The 23,782-nt window shown below is 28.1% G+C and overlaps 1 protein-coding gene across 3 annotated transcripts; it reads left to right on the top strand.

Annotated features, from left to right (window-relative positions):
* LOC127287518 (ankyrin-3-like) lies at positions 1-20,775 on the top strand. 3 transcript variants are annotated; one of them, XM_051314506.1, is made up of 4 exons: positions 36-263; positions 370-494; positions 9,798-9,900; positions 12,248-15,440. In XM_051314506.1, exon 4 carries the CDS (start codon positions 12,407-12,409, stop codon positions 15,188-15,190), a length of 2,784 nt encoding a protein of 927 aa, XP_051170463.1. In that variant the 5' UTR covers positions 36-263; positions 370-494; positions 9,798-9,900; positions 12,248-12,406; the 3' UTR covers positions 15,191-15,440. The 3 variants fall into 3 exon arrangements, 2 of the variants coding, with proteins under 2 accessions (XP_051170463.1, XP_051170464.1); XR_007843895.1 differs by lacking the exons at positions 9,798-9,900; positions 12,248-15,440 and adding an exon at positions 20,303-20,775 and having other exon boundaries at positions 1-263; XM_051314507.1 differs by lacking the exon at positions 9,798-9,900.
* The last annotated feature ends 3,007 nt before the right edge of the window (positions 20,776-23,782 follow it).

The raw sequence follows: 23,782 nt of genomic DNA, 5'->3' as shown, positions 1-23,782 counted from the left end.
GTAGAAGCTTCCGTATTCGACTGTATAGTGTATATCTGTCCTTTTCTAATTCATGATTCACGTTCATTCTCGAAGTGCTAATGCCTTTGGCGTAACTATGTACTTATTTTTATCAAACTCTGCCTATAGGTATTTTAAATAAAGTTCGGTATATCTACAATAATATATTTTTTTAAGAAAAAGAAGAAAAGGCCACGATTTTGAAACAAATTATTTGGTCGATGTTCCCAAATCTTTAATTTCCACCCAGAAAATTAATCAAGGTACTTAACAATATTATTCCAAAATTAATTTTATATTTCAACAGCAGTTATATAGTTAAAACAATACAACAAATAGTTGAGATAATTAATACGTTGGATTTTTTAGATCAAGTTTACAAATTGATATAGTGAACCTATTTAGGATGATGTAACTTATAAATACGCTATAATTTGTACAAATACATCCTGAGGAGGTCTTTGGCAAATAATCTGCAATTGTTGATCAATTGGGTATGTTTAACAAAATCGTTATAATTATATATTATGTCTTTGTTTTGAAAGCACCCATTTTAATGATTCGATAGTGTCACTGTCATTGAAACATAAGCATATTTCTTAAATTGACAGAAAACTATGTTAATGTAATGGTATTTTTATTGAATCAACAGAATATGCTTTTGAGTCAATTAAAAAAGTTTTTAAATTTAAAGCATATGCTCATGAAATAAGAATAAGGAATTATCTATAACGTCATTCCGGAAAATTCGAATAGACAGAGGTGGCGTTCCTTGCAGGAAAAACACGAAACTGTTGATTTTAACCTATGAAAATTCGTCTGCTACTACTATAATAAACACCAAGCGTCTCTCCATGCTTGAAGCATTTCGTCCTATAAAAAATTATGTATGGGTGATTCTCCGCGTACCGCACAACTTAATGTCCCTAGTATTTTTTAAAAAATCAATTGCACATATTGCAATAAATCCAATGGGAAAAACTAATTTCGATGTTTACAAACAAAAGCCCATAGTCGTTTTTAATTAAAAGTTTATAATTTTACTTAAAAAGCTGTTTTAAGGTGCCAAAACGTCATGGTATGACCTGTCCCCAGTACCACTTTCATATAAAAAAATGTTATTTTTAGTAAAATACAGTAATCAATATAAAAACTATTGATAGTTTCGTATTGTTTATGTTAGTAGAATTGTGAAAAAAAAACCATTTGTGAGAAAAAAATTTTTTTTTTTATTTTTTTGGTGTTAATTTTTGTCCCTCGTTTTTGCGTCATGGTCTGGCCTTTTTATAAAATAGCATTTTTTTACATAAAATAAAATCGAATCTTCACTCACCATTAGTTAAAAGCAAAAATAAGCTCTCCTAAGTGAATTACTAAGAGAGAAACTGCTTTCAGAATTATTTTTTTGTTTTTCACACATTAAAAGCATCAAATGTGCATAGGGAATCACAGAATCGTCATGGTCTGGCCTTCAAATATTTCTCAATAAAATTAATAATTATTTATATTTTATGTCAACTGAAGTGTAGTAGTATTAGTTCAGTGAATATAAATAACATGCATATGAAACAGATTGAAAATTGTTAATAAATTGTTGAAAAAATCAGTTTTTCTTGTGCGTCATGGTCTGGCCTCATCATCATGGTAAAGCTTTTTCTCCATTGAACGGCGTGTATCACTCGAGTGTCTAAGTGCACATAAAATGTGAAGCAAAAAAATTTGTTTTAAACATTGAACTTTAGATAAGTAATAAATAATTACATAAATGTCCATAAATTACCACATAAATTTCCATAAATTACCGCATAAATTTCCATAAATTACCAAATTTAAAATTTTGAATTGTCGTTCGCGCTATTTATTCTTTTGTAAATTACTGCGAAAATTTCCATAAATTACAGAAATAAAAATTTTTAATTGTCGTTCGCGCTGTATATATTTTTGTAAGTTACCGCGAAAATTTCCATAAATTACCGCGGAAATTTCCGTAAATTACCAAAATTAAAATTTTTAATTGTTATTTATGTTTTATATATTTTTATGAATATTAGACAAAATTTCCATAAATTACCGCATAAATTTCCATAAATTACCTCGAAAATTTCCGTAAATTACCGAAATCAAAATTTTTAATTGTCGTTTGCGCTATATATATTTTTGTGAATTACCCCAAAAATTTTCATTAACATTATAAATCAAATTTCAACTATTTTATATAATTCAAAAAGCAAAAAAAATTTTTTTTTAATTTGTTTAAAAAATTATAAACAATTTGTCCGGCCCACCATGGATATTTATTTCTTGACACTTTATCTTCAAAAATACATATTGATATTTATCATTTCGATAAAAAATTTTTTTTAAAGTTTCAGACACCAAATCGTGCGCTACGCGGAGAATCACCCGTATATGGGGCATTCTATTTTAAAATTATACCCCTAGTAAACAATTGACAATATAAGACATTTTTTAAATAATTATTTATCCCATTTAATTAAATCAAATTACTTTTGCAATGAGTGGTTTCGAAAGAGAAATTTCTAAACTTTATTATTGTAAAAAAAATTTAAAAAAAAACGTTTAATTAGCATAAAAAATTTAGTTTGAAGGTTAAACTTATAAATATCTCAAAACACGTTGTCTCCGATTTTGACAAAATCTGTGTCAAAAGAAAGCTTAAATATTCTATTTTTTATTTCCGTAAAGTTTATAATGGACATTTTCGAGGATTTCGAGAAATTAATTAAAATTCTCAGACGTTTCAATGGTTAAAAAGGGTTGAAATTTGCATGAATAGAGAACCTCTGTTCAAATACAGCGGCATTTGTTTTTACGAAATTTTTAAATAAATAAATTTTAAAACTTCAATTTTAATCTTAATAATTTTTTTAAATTTGAAAAATTTTTAATTGCAAATAGCTAAAGATCAATATATTTAGTAAAATCTCTCTAACCTGAGTTTAATTTTTATAAATTTTTCTGAAATCAAAATACCACAATAATAGTTCATAAAAAAATTGTTTTTTTGTTAATACTATTTTGTTCATTACTATAAATTCATATTTTAAATAAATTTTTTTAAACATTTTACAATAATATTTTTTGGAAATATAAACGATTAGATATCTCGTCTTGTTAGTAATTAATTTTGTTAGAATTATTATTGTATTATAATTTATTAAAATCTCACAAATAACAATTTAACACGCAGATCGTATACAATAATAGAATATTTAAATTTTTTATAATTTTATAAAATTAGTAAAAAAATTGATCAAGTTCTCTGACGTTTTCGAATGACGCTGAAGTTACCAACGTTGATTCGACGAATCGACGAACGAATTTTTCGTTTTCAGATTAGTTTAAAGGCCAAGAACCAATTTTTTTTAATTGAAACTTCTTTATTTTGGTCCCGAATACATCTTGAAATACTAAAAATCCTCAATTAAGGCGAGGAAATATTCAATCTTAGGAAAAAGAAAATTCTTTTCGTCGATTCAACGTTGGTAACTTCAGTGTCATGTTTTCGAGGCCTTTTTAGTATAGGAAAAGTTGTTGATTTGTGAAATTAAATTGAATAGTCACAAAATTTTGTACAAAAGTTAATTTATTTTTAATGAGCTTTTTATAGGAGAAAATAACATTTCTATTGAAGTTTTCTTTTTTGAAGAAAATAGGAAATGTTAAAAATAAATATTTCAAATTAAATATTTGAAATTGAATATACATAGTAATAAAAAAACAAATCTAAGTTTATATTGTTATGTATATAAATAATGAAAGCACATGACGTTCATAATTAGCTGTATTATTTGTCACATAAATCGAATTTCCTTAGAAACTTTCAAGTAAAACTAGTTATAAAACATTTTTTCCACATCAAATAAATTAGTTCAATTAATAAATATTATTAATTAATAAAATAATTTTTTTTCATAGTGTAAAAAAAATCAAGTTCTCTGCCGTTTTCGAGGTCTTTTTAAGTGAAGGAAAAGTTGTTGATTTCGAAGATGTTGAGTACTTTTTCAAAAAAATTTGTTGTTGAGAAATAGGAATGAATGCATGATACTGATGTGTTCCCGGTATTGTGACTGCGTTTTCAAATCTATGTTGAAGATTTTTTTTTACAATTAAATAATTTTCCTTTGAAACGAATCTAATTTCCATTCCTGAAAAATGATTTTTAGCCCACGTGAAAAGTGCTTTAGGGGATAGAATTTGTTCTCCTGACGGCCGTTGTAAGCTTGCGCGTGCAGCTTGTCGTTTGAAAGTCCCACCCAGACCATCGCAGGGTCCTTTTCCATGCCCCGTAACATGAAAATGCCACTCTGCTTCCAATCCAAAATCGTCATAATGAAATTTCAAATTCGAAAAGTTATTTTTATTCTTGAATTGTTGAGGAGCTCCATCGGTAAAGTAAATAAGTTTAATTACATCAAAATTTTTTTTAAGAAATGAAATTATTTCTTGTTGACATTGATAAACGGACACGGAATCATGGATTAAATTATCTGAAATAATAACTATAGACTTATTCATTATTTCATTCTCTTTTTTATAATAAATCATCACTGTCAATATTGAAGCTTGTTTATAATTCCAATAAAATGCCTGTGCACTGTTTTGAGCAATAAATGCATAATTTTCAGCGTAATCTAGTTGGATGAGAAATTCGTTAGGTGATAAATTATTTTTTAATTCGTTTAAAGAAGACGATTGCTTTCGTCCTAAGAAATCATGAGTTTTCAGGTTTATTAGTTTTTCGGAAAAATCTTGAATGAAGCAATTTGTTTTCATGATTTCTGTTTTCAGCGTTGTTCGGTCGGTATTTTGCCACACTTCAAATTTGATTTCTTTTATTTTATTTGTATTAAAAAGTAATGTCAGCAAATTTTTTATTTCATCCTTACCAGGACATTTATGGCATTCATTTAAATAACATTCAGGCGTAGGATTCTGACAGATAATTACATTTATACAATCCGTGTAATTATTTAATGGCTTTTCAGTATCATAAGTCAATTTTTTTAAATTAGATCCTTCAATCATTAATTTTAAGTTTTCGTGGTAAACACAAACACAAACCACATGTGTGCCACTAGATCCTGCACTCACACAATATTTAGGTCTTAATTGACAACATTTAGAAAAGCTTATTTTGACGCCTTCATTCTCCTTTTTAAATAATTCGTATAATTCAAATAAATTAGCCAATAATAAACGTTTCTGATGAGTAACTCGTGAACCATTATCTTCTTTTATAGAAAGACAATCTTTCTTTTCCGGAAGCATTTTGCTGTTTTCGTCAGATTCAAAAAATTTTTTTACGAGATTGGTTACTTCTTCTGGCAAACGAGGACCTTTTTTTGGACTTGGTGTGGATAAAATTCCATGATTTCTCGCCAAATTTTTTGCCTTTTTAGCCAAAAAGTAGCTAATGTTAAACTCTTTAGCTATTTTTTTTATTCCCCAAGAATCAGGCGCGAGAGTTAAAAGTGTAATTTTCTCTTTCGTAGTACTTGCATTTTTCAATTTTTCTTTTATTTGATTAAAAATTTCCTCCTTCCCATTACACACATCTACAAGAGAATTAATTATTTTCTTTATTTTTCTTTAATAAATATTAAAAAAAATAAAATAAAAAATAATATTAACATATATCCCAGATAGCACGCAAGTTTGCTGCCAACTTGCAGCCGACTTGCGTTGCAAGTTTTGCAAGTTTGCTGCAAGCTTGCAATGTCCCAACGTAGCTTGCAAAGCAAGTCTGCTGCAAGTTTGCTGCAAACTTGCATTGGAAGATTATTAATTTATTATTTAACGTATTAATTAATTAAGTATTAATTTAATTTAAGATACAAATTCCCTTTACTATGTATTTAGCACTGTAGCTGGGAGGTAAAAAAAATTTACTGCGCAGCCCTATGTGCTATAGAATTGAACTGCGCATTGTTTTTTTGTTTATTTAAAACATAGTTTTGCAAAATATAATGTAGTATTTGCAAACTTGCTGCAAACTTGCTTTGCAAGCTACGTTGGGACATTGCAAACTTGCAAAACTTGCAACGCAAGTCGGCTGCAAGTTGGCAGCAAACTTGCGTGCTATCTGGGATACTATTAATAATAATATATTAATTTTATTATTATTAATTATTTTTAATTATTATTAATACTATTAATGATATCTTATTATTAATTTATTAATTATTAAATATTATTAATATTAAATTAAATATATTAATAAAATATTAAGTATCTTTAAATCGAGAAAATAAATTTTTTTCTAAAATAATATTTTAATACTACTCAGTAATATTTTTTGTTTGATTTTTGTTAATTTTATTTATTTAACCCTGCTAAAAATAAAATCACAAAACGTCAAAAAATTAGTCAGGATCTCTGACGTTTTGAGACTGTTTTTGTTACGATTGCAGTCACAGAACACCACAATAAGTGAGGTTTAGTCAAAGAATCGTCAATAGTAGTCAGATTTTTTATGAGGGTCGGAGACCCTTTTTTTTGCCATACCATAAATCATTAAACCCTGTGACTATTTGTGATGTTAAATGACATTTCTTTCTATAAAATAGTTTTGAAGATTCCTGACTTACTTCTCATGAATTCTGACTACAAATATTTAAAAATTAAAAAAAATCAATATTTTATCATTAAAAAAATAAATTATCGCACAACATTTTTTTATCTTTACGTTACACATTCTTAATTATTATTTTTACAATTTATTATATTTATTTACTCCTATCGAAGAAAATCTCGCAAACGCAGGGAATCGAACTCACAACCTAACGAACGCAAACCGAATACCTAACCCTTGAGCTAAACTAACCTAACTGAGATCTTAAAAATAGAATACGGTTTTATGAAAATAGAAGATCTTATTACTTTTTTTCAATTTTATCAACATATTTTGTTGATAATTATTATTATTATTTTAAAAAAATTTTATAATTTTTAAAAATTAACAAGTAAAGTTAAAATAGGTATACTGTTATATTGATCAAAAAACATTTGTAGTCCAATTATCATATATTAATGTATTCAATTAATAAAATTTGCTTTAGCAAATATTTAATTAAACAAAAAATTCGTATGTAAATATTATTTGAATTCGAACTTAAAAGAATATGTGTAATATACAAATAAAATAGTCTAGAATAATAAGATACTGTCGGATTGTCTCAAGTAAACTCTGAGCGAATTTTATCAGGTTTTTCGCTCACGTTTTAGCACATTCATTACTATTATAATTAATTATAATGATACGAATTAATTAATATGCATATATTAATTACTATATTATTAAAATTCAATTTAACATAATTCTTCCACAAATCAACTAAATAATTACTAATTTTAATTTCTCTTTTTAGCATACTGCACTATAATTAGATGTAATATTTAGTTCAAATCAAATTTACATTTAGTGAAAACTGGATCAAATTCGCTCAGAGATTGATTGAGCGATCAATTCATATATTCTATTTTACAAGAGACCGGAATGTTTTTGCTCATCTAGTTGTAAAAAAATAAACTTTTATGTGAAATAGCCAGCGATTTCTAATTTTTTTCAAATATATATATATATATAGAGTTAACACAATGGTAAGAATAGGTTTTCAACATATGTTGCTTTCTTATAACTAAATGTAAGGAAACTAGCTTACTGTAAAATAATAAATACAAATTTGAAGTAGGGACTTTAAAAGTATAGTCGTAGTCATTGACGCCTTCCCTTTTCTGTCCTTGTCTTACAAACGTGATTCCATATATATTATATGTACGTAAGAAAAGGACAAAAAGAAAAGTATAGGCCAGAAGGATCTTTTATGGTTTTATGGCTTTTCATTGCAAAATTAAAAATTGTTGCATTTGAAAAAAATGATTTTTAAATATTATATTCGTAATGTACATGTTAATACAATTACAACGATATAAAATTTTTTGCAAATATTTTTAAATTATTGAGAATTAATTTTAATTAATGGAGTATTTATTGTATAATCATTATGTAATTTTAGAGTTTTTACATAATGTTTTATATCATTGGAATCGTTAAAATCTATAAATTACAAATATAACATTTAAAAAAATATTTATTTAAATTTAAATAATTTTTTATTTTGCATTAAAAAGTCATAAAACCTGATGGACCCTCGAAAGGACCCTTCTGTTGGAAAAAGGGAATATATAATATAATAGAGTTATATGGTGGGTTTGAGTGGCCTTGGTACCTCTCTTGGAACCCTTTTTACAAAAAAAAATAAAACGTAGTGAGAAATCGTCACTTTTTAGAAAACGTCAGGCCCATAAAAACTATTTAAGTCAGAATTAGTCAGCAGCATCACAGAACATCAAAATAGTCTCAAAACGTCAGGATTTCTGACGTTTTGAGACTGATTTCTGATTTTATTTTTAGCAGGGAAATTACTTTTAATATTTTCTAATCCTGAAGATTCATCAGAAAGTTTATCAATTCCAATTTCGTTTGAAAAATGCGATGCCTCTTTACGACAAGAGTGACAAATTTTTAACCCTTTGTTGGTAATATCGGGAAATTTTTTCTTTATTTTTTCTGAAATATTTCTTAAGCCTTTTCCTTTTCCATGGTTTTCTTTTTTAAAAGGATTCACACAAACACTGTATTTAAAATTATCCATTTGTTTACAATATTTTTTTCTCTAATGTCAAGTGATGTAATAATGTAAGGTTAATGGAAATTAAATTTAAAAAACAAAATCCGCTCTTAAAGAAATGGTTCTCCATTCATACAAATTTCAATCCTTTTTAACCTCCGAAACGTCTGAGAATTTTAATTAATTTCTGGAAATTCTCGAAAATGTCCATTATAAACTTTACGGAAATAAAAAATAGAATATTTAAGCTTTCTTTTGACATAGATTTTGTCAAAATCGGAGACAACGTGTTTTGAGATATTTACAAGTTTAACCTTCAAACTAAATTTTTTATACTATTTAAATGTTTTTTTGAAAAATTTTTTTACAATTGTATAGTTTAGAAATTTCTCTTTCGAAACCACTCATTGCAAAAGTAATTTGATTTAATTAAATGGGAGAAATAATTATTTAAAAAATGTCTTATATTGTCAATTGCTTACTAGGGGTATAATTTTAAAATAGAATGCCCCATATACAAAAATATTATAATTTTATATCTATTGTTTAAATTATAATAAGTAAAAAATAATTTATTATAATAATCGTTGTTGCATGAAAGAAACTTTTCTTCATCAGAGGATTTAATTGTTCTTTTTTGTTGCGATTTACAATTTCGCACAAAACAAGAAGGCATCTGCAATGTTTTATTAAGAAACATTCTCATCACATGAGAAGGTATTATAATTGGTCGAAAATTGACTTTTTCTATTTCTATAAAATCTTCACGTTTTAAGGTGCCTTGAATCGAAAAATCATGGTCTGGCGAAAGTGTCTGCATGTATATGTCTGTCCGTAGACACAAAATGTTGTTCACACAATAACTTTTGTAAATCGTAGCGAATCGACTTATAACTTTGCACACACATAGTTAGTGTCAAGATACAGGTCAAGTTCGTTAGTCAGCCATTTTCATCAAAAAATGCAAAAACTACAGAATTTTCAAAATTTTTATTTTTTCAAAAAAAAAAAAATTTTTACTACATAGCTTTATAGTTTAGGAGAAAGCAAACAACTTTTATATGTAAAATTTCTTGATTAAAATGAAATTGTAAAAGTTACAGTGGTTTAAATGTCAAAATAACTTTTGTTGCTTCCCCCCAGATTTTGCTGGACATCTTCAATCGCTGCCTAGAGAGAGGAGAGTTCTTTCCAGACTGGAAGAGGCAAAGGCTGGTCCTCCTAAGAAAGGGTGACAAACCTCTAGGTAAGGTCTCATCCTACAGGCCTATATGCCTGTTGGATACGATGGGCAAACTTCTAGTGGACATGGTTCTGCAGAGAATGCAATCTCACTTGACCGGAGAGAATAGTCTATCCGATAACCAATTTGGATTCCGCAAAGGTCGGTTTACAGTTGATGCCATAAAGGCAGTTGTAGACCTCGCCAGAGAAGGGAAAAACAAATTGGGTCCAGATAAGAAGAAGAGCTTCTGCGCGTTGGTAGCAATAGACATACGGAACGCGTTCAATTCCGCGAGATGGGAAGATCTCATCGAGTCGATGATACAGAAGGGTATACCGCCCTACCTGTTGCGGATAATGGATAATTATCTAAGCGACAGGTGGGTTATTTACGAGGGAGACACCTGCATTCTCAAGGAAGAGATGCAGCGTGGGGCCCCTCAAGGCTCGAGGGTAGGACCATTTTTATGGAATGTATCTTACGATGACTTCCTGAGAATGGACCTGCCCGAAGGTGCGGTGATCGTCGGCTTTGCGGACGACGCGTTGATCGTGTGCACTGCCGACTCGGCGGAAGCTCTGGGGACATTGGTGAACGAATGTCTGCGGCTAGCAAAATGCTGGCTGGAAACCAGAGGTCTTCAAATGGCCCTGGAAAAGACCGAAGCATTGCTGGTCACAGACAGACGTGGTTATAAATCCCCACGAATCGTGATAGACGAATTCGAGGTCAAGTGGAGGAGACAGATAAAGTACCTTGGTGTGGAACTGGATGGAAGGTTAAACTTCCATCACCACATGGCTACGGCGTCAAACAAGGCGATCGAATGTGCGGCAAATTTAGCACGGATGATGCCAAATGTTGGAGGTCCCCGTGAGAAGAAAAGGAGACTGGTGGCGAGTGTCGCCCACGCTAAGCTGCTTTACGCTGCCAGTTCCCTGTGGACAACGCAGAGCACACCCTCTTTGCCTGCAGTCGATGGGACTTGGAGAGGCAGGCCATGTTCACCGGTGTAAACGCTACAGTTACACCGGAGAACATGGTAGCGCTGATGATCCAGTCCCAGGAAAACTGACGGCTCATCGAGACCTTTATCATCTCTGTTATGATGAGAAAGGATCTCGATGGCCGCAGAAAGGCGTAATTAACAGTATACAGTTTGTATTTATTTGTTCATTTTATTATTTATTTTGTCCTTTTATTGTCTTTTTACAATTTTCTGTTTATTTATTTTAGTCTTTTTACAGTTTTATGTTATATTTTGTGTGTTCATCAGTTCAGGTGCACCGTGCAAATTCAATTGCAATAATTGTCCTGCTACTTATATTGGTGAATCTAAACGGACTTTAAAAAAAAGAATTAATGAACATAAAAATAATAAAAATTCTGATTCAGTTGTAAACAAACATCAAGCTGATTATAATTATTCTTTCAATTCTGATGACCCAAAAATTATAGATTACGAATTTTCATTTTAAAAAAAGACTGATTTCAGAAATGATCCATATTAAAAGCATCCAATTTACTATTAACAAGAAAGAAGATGTACAATATTCCTTAGTAATACTGATTTTTCTTTACTTAACAAATTCAAAAACAATGATTATATTCAAAATATTTCTATATGAAGGTTCAATAATATAAAAATTGTCACCGCTATACTCAGTTTGACTAATCAAGTAAAGTCAAGTTTATTGAATTGAAATAAAGCATACCTTAAAGTGTAAAATATATAAGCTATGTATAATAATTTTTTAAATTAAAAATATTGCAAAATGGCGGCGTTAGAGGCGTTTAAAGTTAGATCTTTGGTTTTGTGCCGTGTAGCCTACAGGTCTCAAATTTCAACCAAACTAAAAAAATAAAATTTTTATCGTAAAAATACACAAATACGCTTTGCACGAAGAAGAGAAAATTAAGAAAAATTTTTTTTGAAAATTTGGGACCATTTTGAAAAAAAAATTTAGTTTCTATTTAAACTAAAAAAGTTGAAAAGAAATTGTGAAACTGTAAAAAAAAGCCATTCATTAAAATCGGTGCAGGCGTTTTCCGTCAATCACGCCCACTATGTTTATAAGAATCGTAAAAAGTGAAATTAGAGAAAACGCGCTTCAAAGTTTCAGGTTTAAAATGTTTAAATCTTACGCTACTCAATATTTTTCTAATTAGAAGTCCCGGCTCCATACAATATATACTAATATAAATAGAGTATCTTTACAGGAGCCCATCTGTGGGTACACACCTAAACAAACAAGATTTTTAAACCCTCTATTACTATCAGTTAAAGCGTTACTGAAAAGTAAATGTGTATTATATACTGCTTTAAAAAATAAGTTTATTAAGAATTTTTTAATTTTATTTGTTACAGAAAATTGAGCCAGAAGAAGGATTCGTATTCAAGATTAGAATTCGCACCTGTATACATTTTTAGTAATTATTCTTTAATAATAGAGAATTATATTTAAATTGTAATTTGCATTAAAATTTTTTATTGATGATAAAAACTATATGAAATACACGGCAAAAAATGTACAAACATGATGAAAATGAATTAACGCCTCTCAATGTTGCCATTCTTCAAAATCACTTGGAATTAGCCAAGATTCTTGTACAAAATGGTGCCGATGTAAATATTGTAAACAATGATGGAGAAACACCACTTCATAAGGCTTCTAAAAGGGGAAACATTCAACTGGTTGAGATTCTTTTACAAAATGGTGCTAATATTAATGCAAAAGATAATCGGGATATAACGCCTCTCTATGTTGCCATTCTTTATGATCATTCGGAATTAGCCAAGATTCTTGTACAAAATGGTGCCGATGTAAATATTGTAAACAATGATGGAGAAACACCACTTAATCTCGCCACACAGATGATTAAGATTGACATTCAATTTGTTGAGATTCTTTTGAAGAATGGTGCCAATGTAAATATAGTAAATGATTATGGAAGAGCTCCACTTCATATGGCTACTGAAAGGGGGGACATTCAGCTGGTTGAGATTCTTTTACAAAATGGTGCCGATGTCAATATTAGAGGTCAACATAGAAACACACCACTTAATCTCGCCACACAGAGGACTGAGATTGACATTCAACTTGTTGAGATTCTTTTGAAGAATCGTGCCAATGTAAATATAGTAAATAATGATGGAGAAACGCCACTTCATAAGGCTACTGAAAGGGGGGACATTCAGCTGGTTGAGATTCTTTTACAAAATGGTGCCGATGTAAATATTGTAAACAATAATGGAAAAACGCCATTTACATATGCAATTATAAGGAAGAAAATTCAGTTTGTTGAGATTTTCTCACAAAATGGTGCCGATATAAATTTCTTATATCAAGAAGAAGCACCACTTCATATCGCCACTAGACAAACGTATAAGAAATATGAAGACATTCAGCTGGTTGAGATTCTTTTACAAAACGGTGCAAATGTAAATATTTTAAATAAAAAAGGATTAACAGCAATTGATATCGCCACTGAAATGGGGAACATTCAACTAGTTGAGATTTTTTTACAAAATGGTGCTAAGCTAAATGGACAAGATAAATTAAGAAAAACACTTCTACTGGCTGCCCAGAAGAATAATATTCAACTTGTAGAAATTCTTTTAAAACATAGTGCCAATGTTTCTCAACCTGTCAAAGCTTATGAAGGACGAATAGATGACAATTCAACGACAGTTCTTCATTTTGCTGCTGAAAATGGAAATTTGGAAATGGTTAAATTGTTAATGACGAATGGATTTGATGCAATTAATGCTAAAGACAATAGTGGTGAAACTCCCCTGGAGTGGGCAATATACTCTTCTCATTTAGATGTTATAAAACACTTGATAGAAAACGGCGCAAAAATAAGACGTAAACCTGTCCTTGAAGAAGCACTTCACTTTGGCAATTTGGAAGTTTGGAAATATTTATTAAAATGCAATTCAACAATAGTTGCAGAAACATGTTCTTGCGAATCTGATCTTCATTCAGCTGTGCGTGCGGGTCAAGTCGAAATAGTTGAGGAAATCATAAATAAAGAAGCGAGTAAAGTAAAATCTGATCTTAGATCTTGCGGATGTGCAGTTTATATTGCTGTTGAAAATGGAAATGAAGAAATCCTTAAAATTCTATTAACAGCGGGTTTCTCAATCGAAAGTTTCCTTGGATTAAATCCTCTTTATGTGGCAGCAACATTCGAGCATACACGATTAGTAGATATACTCTTGAAATTTGGTGCCAACATTAATTATTCAAAAACAGATAAACAAAAAATCACCCCATTGGATTTTGCAGCAGCTGCAGGTCATGCAAATATGGTTAAATTTCTTTTAGATTTCGGTGCTGATCCAATGGAAAGCGGGAGTAGTTTGACTTCACTTCATTATGCACTGAACAGATGCTCACGCTATGATAATGAAACGAGTGTTACTCCATTAATGTTTCAAAATTTGTTAAAAATTACAGAGATATTTTTAATCGCCGGAGTTAATAAAATAAAAAAATGTGATTATGAAACATTAATAGTAAATGCCTCTAAATTAACAGTTTCTAGCGATGATAAAAATGATAAAAAAGGAGAATTTCGTCCGGAAATTATTAGGTGCTTGCTCAATTATTCAAGAGAAATTGAATTCAACTGTATGTTAGATCATTATTATTCACCTATATTCCAAAACATACGTCAAAAAATTGCATGTACTATTATAGAATACTGTGATTGCAGAAAAATATCTCTTTCGTACTATAGTTTCTGGACAAACATACACGTGATCGACGAAATTGAGGATATCAATTGCCTTTTAAACTTTAAGTCGAATTATACTGAATATATAAATATTTTGAAGATAATTGTTGCGCGGCTAGAGCTACTTCCCTGCGATCAACAGGCGGAGCAAAAGGTCAATTTTTATAATCAACACTCCGAAAACCTCGATTGGCGAAATGAATGTCAACAACAGATAATAAATATGAAAAACACAAAAATTATTGATGAATCAAATGTTACTTTTTACGACATTCTAATGAAATCTGTTGATAAAGTTGCAATTAATATAAGAAACGAGAAATTTTTAAATAGCTTAGAATTATCGATCGAGAAATTTCCAAATTATGCTCACTTTTTTGAGAAACGTGTTTGGCATAGTAAACAAAGAAATGAATTAATCGATATGTGCGTAAATGGTATGTTTCATCTTATTGAAAGGAATTATAAAATTAAATTTTCTTCTGAAGATATTGAAGAAATTTTACAATATCTTTCAGTAATCGAACTTCGAAGATTATCAATGGCGTGTTCTTCATTGTTTTCGTAATAAAAAAAGTGATAATTTGAATTATTTTTTTTTAATTTGTCGCATTTACTACATGTATTTTTGTACTTGAAATTATATCTAAGAAATTAATAATGACTGCGCTTTCTTACAATTACTCACCTTCGAAAAAGGTGACAAAAATTTGCAAAAAATGGAAAATATTTCGTTGAGAATGAATAAATTTTATTTTTAAAATAAATAATAATTTTTAATTTAATTAATGTTACAATAAAATTTCATTAGCATTTCATTTGTTTCTTTATATTTTTACCTTCCATTAATCGAATTTTACATCTCATCAAAATATTAGATTTACTTTTATTACATCTTACCTTAAAAAATTTAAGTCCTTAACTTTTGTGCATAACATAAAAACAAAAAAACCGCTGCCAAGTTAAAATATGAACATTTTGTGTTCAAGAGGCAGAGTTAGATTTTTATCATAAATATAACCTCGTAATATTTTATAATAAAAGGTTCAATAATAGGTCAAGTCTCTTGAAATCAGAATTATTGAAAAGTGAGCTATTAATTCAAATTAGTAAGAATTTCCACTAATTTTGAATCACTTTTTATTAAAACTTTAGTAAAAAAAATTTTTAACTACTAAATCAAACAGTAAAATTTTACTAAAAATTAGTAAAAAATCTTACTAATGTGAATTAGTAGCTCACTTTTCACTAATTCAAATTTAGAGAGCTGATTAGTTTTTCAATATTCTCCAAGTTATTCTTCTTATTATATTAATTTCAAGAACGACCGAAACCACCACAAAATTTTCGTTTTTTAAATAAATTATTTACAATTTTTCTTGAAATTTTAAATTGTGCCAAAATGAGAATCTAAGTCAACAGACATGATAAATAAACTATATTAAATGTAGAAATTTTAAAAAATTAAAAAAAGTTAATTAAAATAATTTATAATTATTACTAGTTTTGTTATTTTTTATCGGCAATTTTCTTATAGGCTTTTTTCATAATTCTAAACAATCAATCGAATGAATTTTTAAAAATATTAATATTTTCAAAAAATAAAATTTCTAAAATAGTCAAAATTTTTTTTTTTTTTTTTGAATCGGTCGGAAGCTCAAGTGAATCTTCATTATCAAAAAGAAATTTACGATTCAAATCATATTATTTCAATTCAAAAATCTTTTTATTTATTAATATTATGATGTTGATCGAAAATTGTATTTTTTCGAGTTCAAAAAATATTATGAAGTCTGACGCTCTCTAACAAACAATTTATTTAAGTAGCTCAAAAAATTTACAGTTTCTAAATTATGTGTGAAATATGATAATCCTCAAAATATTCGATATCTTATTCATAAATTGTCAAAATGGATTCAGTAAATTTCTTATTAATGGGAAATTAATCATTGTAATCAAAAAAGTGTTTATGTAATAAACAATACTGTTATCTTTAAATGGATTTTTTAGAAATATGTCGAAAACAAAGCGAGATAGAGAATCTTTTAAAGAGATATTTACAACTTTTTTTATTTTTACTGCTATATATTGTATTTTTTGAGAAAAATGAAATTTTTTTCACTTCTACCAGTATCGGGGTCAAGTTATGGAAAATTTTCTTTACTATGAAGATATAACAAAACAAGGAGGGGGTTCTTTATGTTTATTTCATAAACATTTTGCTTCCTCATTGTGTGAAGCAAAAAATTTGCTTCCTCGTGGAGGAAGCTATGAATTTCTTCGATTCAATTGATTGATTTGAAAAATTTCGAGTTGAAAACTGTTTTAAAATAATTAAATTTTTTGAAAAATTAAGAAAATTTTAATTCATTTTGAGTGTAACATATATACTTTATATTTACGAATCGATTTGTTTCAATGCAAGGAATACAATTATTTTATGTATTAACTTGAATTTAAAAAAACACCAAATTTTTTAGTTAAAATATAAATTTTCGATTTTTCAATTTTTATTATAATTCTTAAAATTTTAATCAAATATATATTTTATATATATCAACCAATTCGTTTCAATGCAGGGAATAAAATTATTTCATATATATAAACATGAATTTAAGAAAACACAACATTTATTAGCTAAAATGTGAATTTTTGATTTTTTAACTTTCATTAATTCTTTAAATTTCAATCAAATCTGTACTTAATATATACCAATCGATTCTTCTTGATGTAAGGAAGATGATTATATTATATATTACCTTAAATTTTTCTATTTAAGAATTATTTCAATTAAAAAAAAATTTTTGGAAAAAAGACGATTAAATTTTTTTTGGGGTATTTGTAAAAATCCTCTCGTCATTTTTGAGAGATTAATGTGTTAAATAAGCCTACCAAATTTTATCAAAATACATTAAAATCTGTTAAAGATATCGTGTTCACAAAAACGATCCACACACACACACACATACATACATCCAGGCAATTGATCAGGATCTCATATAACATGTTTCTATATAGAGGTAAATTTGTTTTCACCATGTTTAAAAATTTTATAAACGAAAGGACTACAAAGCTTCCTCTACGAGGAAGCAAAAAAAAAAAAAAATTGCATCAAAAAAGAAGGTGACGTTTTAGAGTACATATTTTCATGCAAATTCAAATATTTTTAGTAGAATTTCTGCCTTTTGTTATTTTTGAATATTTTATACATTTTCTATCATATTTTTACCCACGTGAAAAGATTCCTAGGAAAATGATCCATTCAAGTGAATTTCTGTTATGGAAGTCATAAAGAATAAGAAAAAATTTTTGTATGATTTTTAAGTCTGTTTTTTTTCAAATGCGAGACAAAATACTGAAATAAAAAAAAATTAAAAAAAATTAAAAATTTCAATTGGTTCAACTATTAATTATTATATATATCTACTACAAATTTTTTCAAGTTTTTTCATCCCTTAATACAGTAATATACTTGAGGAAACTTTTTTCTTAAACCTTAGAAACTATGCTGTCCCCATTTACCCCAAATTTTATGAAATTTTCTAAATGTTGGGGTAAATGAGAACAGTCAGTTTCATGCGTTTAAAGCTTATTTAAATTTTTTTCTGCTTAAAATTAATCCTGCGAATGTAAATAACAACTTAAAAAAATAACCCCGAAAGAAGCTTACATAATTTGTAAAAAATTGGGATTTTGTCCCCATTTATTCAACTGACCCTAGTCACCAAATTGTACTGAACTTTGTGCAAATTTCAACCCAATCCGACAAACTATATTTTTTAAATTGTATCACTTGAAATTTTTTTAATAATAAAATATGTAAACACTTAATGAACTGTTATATCGATTAAGATTAATATTTGAAATTAATTATATATATATATATATAAAGAACAGTTAATCTAAAAATAGATACTTGTTATAGCTATTGTTAGTATTTTTAGTATAGCGCTGATTTCTTTTTATTTTGAACCGGTTTGCCTTGAAAGGCTATATTTATCCATATATACATTTTTTTAAATTTTCTCGTAGAGAATTCATGATAGTTGTTCTGTCGGTTAAGTTCGTGCAAAAGATTGTGCATACACTTTTTTCATATATAAAAACAATGAAATCATTATTTTTCATACAAATATTTTCCTTGATTATATTGTATGAAATCAGTGCAAAAATCATAAATACTGGAGATATACAGGTTTTAAAAAATATTAGCAATTCAAATATGGTGAGTTAAAAATCTTTTTAAATACAATAATATTTAATAATAGTTATTATTTTTTAATGAAAAATATACTATTGAATTATTAGTTAATTTAACATTTGTACTACCGAAGTTTTTTTTGTACGCGGACTACCAATGGCTACACAGGGATAACCCAAACGTTTTATTTGTGTATTGCAAAAAAAACTTAAAGACAGAAATTAGTAGACTTTTAAAAATTTGTCAAACTTTTTTTTTAGCTTTACTTAGTACTAAATTAATGAATTAAATTAAATATTCAGTTAACTTAATTCCAAATATTATACAAAAATTGTTTAAATAAATTATTGTTATTTACTAACTTTTTATACAGTGCACCTAGGAAATTGTAGTATTTTCCTAATTTTTCAATTTACTGATTTTTATGTAAATACCGATAAAGAATAAAAAAAATTAATATTTAAATAATTTTTAAGCAAATAGTTATTATTATTATTTAATAAATTTTTACACAATGAATCTAGAAAGAAGCAGGTTTTTTCAATTTAGGCTTTATGTATAATTAAAAAAAATTTCACTGTGCTCCTAGAAAAAAATTTTTTTTTTCAAATTTTTCAATGTTTCCTTTTTTTTATTCAAATTTATGTTTTTTTATGTAATCAAATTTTTATTTAACAAAATATTCTTTAAACATAATTTCCATTTAGCACACTTTTTATTCACAAGAATTATTTTTAACACGAATTTTTATTTATTAGAATTTTTATTAAACAGAATTTCGTCTGAGTCGAATTTTTAAATGCCAGAATTTTTATTAAGGGGAGGGACCGGTGAAATTTCAACTCATCAAAATTAAAAAAAAAAATTTTTGACAATTTTAGAATATTTATTTTGTAAAAATATTAAAATTTTTAAAAATCCAAACGATTGATTGTTTCTTTTTTATCCTACATTGTAAATGGTCGAATAATCAAACGGCAGAGATATTTCGGCGCCAATTTTAAAACTGACCAATCAGAAACTGTCAAGAAAATTGTGATTGGTCAATTTTAAAATTGGCGCCGAAATATTTCTGTCGTTTGATTATTATTCGACCATTTTCAATGTAATATATAAATGAAAATTCTTAATTTAAAAATTTTTATTAAATAACAATTCGTGTTAATAAAAATTCAATCAATTGAAGATTTGGTTTAATAAAAATTCTGATATTTAAAAATTCGACTCAATGTCAGACGAAATTCTGTTTAGTAAAAATTCGTACGTTAAAAAGAATTCTTTTGAATAAAAAGTTTACTAAGGGAAAATTATGTTGAAAGAATAATCCGTTAGATAAAAATTTGATTACATGTATAGAAATTCTGTTAAGTATAAATTCTGATTAATTTTAAATTCGATTAAATATTAATTCAAAAAACATAAACACAAAATAATTTTTGTGAAAAATTTTAATGATTCTAATTCTTTTTTGCAATGTAGAAGCCTGTGGAAACTTGTGGAGGGGGAATGTCTCTTTTTCCAGAAAATGAAAATTCAACGAACTGGATTTGCGACTGTAGTTTAGATCAATATTTGTATTTTGCTGATAAAAATTCTTGTTATCATGCTTATACTCAAGGACCTTGTCCACCTGCGCACTATTTGGTACTTGTTCCTGGAGAAAAACTGGCAAAATGTGAAAAAAATCCATGCAAGGAGGATGGACTTGTTCCCTACAATGATGTATGCGCTACTTTAGGACAACAGACCAAGGCTTGTTTCCGCAGAGGATTCTTAATAGTGTCTGCTGAAAATTTTCAACTCGAATGTATTTTTAATAGAATTTTAAATATTATTAAAGCGCCTCCAAAATTGTGCCCTCCTGGAAGTAGAAGAATTACTTTAGGCAGCTGTAAACATGTCTGGTGATAATTTTTAATTTTAATAAATAAATGAACATGATTGAACAAAAATCCTGTGGCATAAATCTTCAAAAAAGGATTGAGTTAGTAATAAATAATTAGTGATGCATTCACCAAAAAAAAAAAAATAAATTTTGAGAGTTTCATCTATTTGTTAAAAAAAAAAAAAGAAAGTATTTTTGTCTCGTTAGTAACAACCAAAATTCTTGATATATGTGACACGGACAGTTAAAAGGGACCTACGGTCCGAAAAAATCGATTTTCATTTTTTTATTGATTCTTATAGTAAATAAGCCGCTCTTTCCAACGCATTAAACCGCAGCTTTCTAGCTGCATTAGTTTTTTAACAATTTTACTTCAAAGTTAGATACTTTGACAAAAAAAAATACAACAAAATCAAATTTGACAAACTTTTCTAAAATTAATCAAATTCGCTTGAAACTCGTTACTCAGGGGTTTTCGGGGTCGCTGATTACGAATCCGCTGTTAGTTTTTGAAAATTCAAAATGGCGGATCCAGTATGGCGGATGACTTTTTTAAAAATTGATCGGATTCGCTTGAAATTCGTTACTCGGGGGTTTTTGGACTCGCTGATTACGAATCCGATGTTAGTTTTTAAAAATTCAAAATGGCGGATCCAATATGGCGGATGAGTTATTTATAAATTGTACGGATTTGCTTTTCAGAATTTTTAAATAAATACTAATTTACATAGAGATCCAGAAACCCTTCTGTTTCCTAATCATCGACCCCAAAATACCCCTAAAGTATAAATTAATATGTGAATCCAAACATTTTTTTAAACTACATCCACTATATTAAATCCGACATTTTGAATTTCAGATAACGAACAGCAGATTCTTAATCAGTGATCTCGTTTTCGGTGTCAACAAAATTTTTGAGTTTTACACAAATTCGAACAAATTTTAAATGTCCTCCATATTGGATCCGCCATTTAAAATTTTTAAAAACTAACATCATATTTGTAATCAGCGACCCCAAAAACCCCTAAGTAACGATTTTCAAGCGAATCCGATCAATTTTGCTTCCTCGTGGAGGAAGCTTTGTAGTCCTTTCATTTATAAAACTTTTCAAAGTGGCGGAAACAAATTTTTTTCTTTATAGAAACATGTTATATGAGATCCTGATCAATTGTCCGGATGTATGTATGTGTGTGTATGTGTGTGTGTGTGTGTGGATCCCTTTTTTGTTTCGAAGATAACTTTAACAGGTTTTAATGGATTTAGATAAAATTTGGTAGGCTCATTTATCATATTAATATCTCAAATCTGACCAAAGGATTTTGAAAAATACCCCAAAAAAAAATTTTATTGTCTTTTTTCCAAAAATTTTTTTTTAATCGAAAAAATTTTTAAATAGATAAATTTAGGGTTATATATAATAAAATCGTTTTCCTTACGTCAAGACGAATCGATCGATATATATAAAGTATACATTTAAGGTAAATTTAAAGAATTAATGAAAGTTAAAAAATCAAAAATTCATATTTTGGCTATAAAATTTTGTGATTTTTTAAATTGAAGTTTATATATGAAATAATTGTATTCCTTACGTCAAAACGAATCGATCGATATATATAAAGTATACATTTGTAGTAAATTTAAAGAATTAATGAAAGTTAAAAAATCAAAAATTCACATTTTGTCAATAAAATTTTGCTTTCTCCACGAGGAAGCAAATTTTTTTGCTGATCGTAAAGAGGAAGCAAAATGTTCATGTAATGAACATCTGAATTTACAACTTGTTTAAAAAAGTCATCCACCATATTGGATCCGCCATTTTGAATTTTTAAAAACTAACATCATATTCGTAATCACTGACCCCGAAAACCCCCGAGTGACGAATTTCAAGCGAATCTGATCAATTTTTAAAAAAGTCATCCGCCATATTGAATCCGCCATTTTGAATTTTCAAAAACTAACATCATAATCGTCATCAGCGACCCCGAAAACCACCGAGTAACAAGTTTCAATTCATTAAAACGTTCACAAGCATCAAAATCAACTTGCTAAACTTCAAAGTCGTTTTTCTCGAAATCTTTTTTTCGGATCGTAGTTCCCTTTTAACTGTCCGTGTCACATATGACGATCAGAATCAAGACTAAGAATATTTGAATGTCATAATAGAAGAAAGAATAACCTTAATTTAAAAAATATTTAAATAAAAGTAAGATTAAGCATATATAATTTTATAAATTATAGATGAATCATAATTATTATTATGTTAATTATAAATTTTAACCAAAAATTGATACATGAATATTTAGGACCCTTGAATAAGTTCTAAAAATCAGTTGTTAGAATTTTTATTCAATAAGGCGTTGTCCGCAGTGGCGAGACAGCCGGTGTGGCGAGACATTAGGATATTTCAGACAGCTGAACTGACTGTGCTGGCACTTCTGGTCTGAAAGTCAAGTTTTATTGTGCTTTAACTTTTCAATATGATACATACGTTTTTGATGTACGAAATATCGCTATACTGATAATAACAGTTTCAAGATATTTTAGAAGTTTTATTTCCCATCGGTATAAGTGATAATATATAAAAATTTCCGGAATTTTCTGAAGGGTTAAATGTTTTGAGTCTTTAGTATTTAAGTTTCCTTCAAAATTTCCAGAGCACTATGAATTATTGTTCGATGCATAGGATTGTACATCGTCATTACCGAAAAATGCTGTTTCCGCATTGGCGAGACACTTGTTGTCGGCAGTGGCTTTTTAATATCTAATAATATTGTACATGTCTTAATGAATTTGATATAATTTTTGTACGTTTTGTCGACAATATTTTTCATAACTATAGTTTAAATTGAAAAAGATGAACAGGAAGAAAAGCTTATTTGTTTTTAATAACTGTGACATGGATTAGCGGCTCACAATCAGAAAAATATTTGCCTGTATTTTTATGATTGAATGAAACAATATTATGATTTAAAGGCATCAATTATTATACTCTTTCTCTTTGATTCCTTTGTTTTTGTTACGTTTGAACGATAAAGACTCTGATTTTAAGATAGTGTCTCGCCACTACGGACGAT

The sequence above is a fragment of the Leptopilina boulardi genome, unplaced genomic scaffold (assembly GCF_019393585.1).
Source record: "Leptopilina boulardi isolate dan_hultmark-lab unplaced genomic scaffold, ZJU_Lbou_2.1 LbouV2_371, whole genome shotgun sequence".
NCBI classification, from domain to species: Eukaryota; Metazoa; Arthropoda; class Insecta; order Hymenoptera; family Figitidae; genus Leptopilina; species Leptopilina boulardi.
This window is presented reverse-complemented; position numbering and strand designations above follow the sequence as displayed.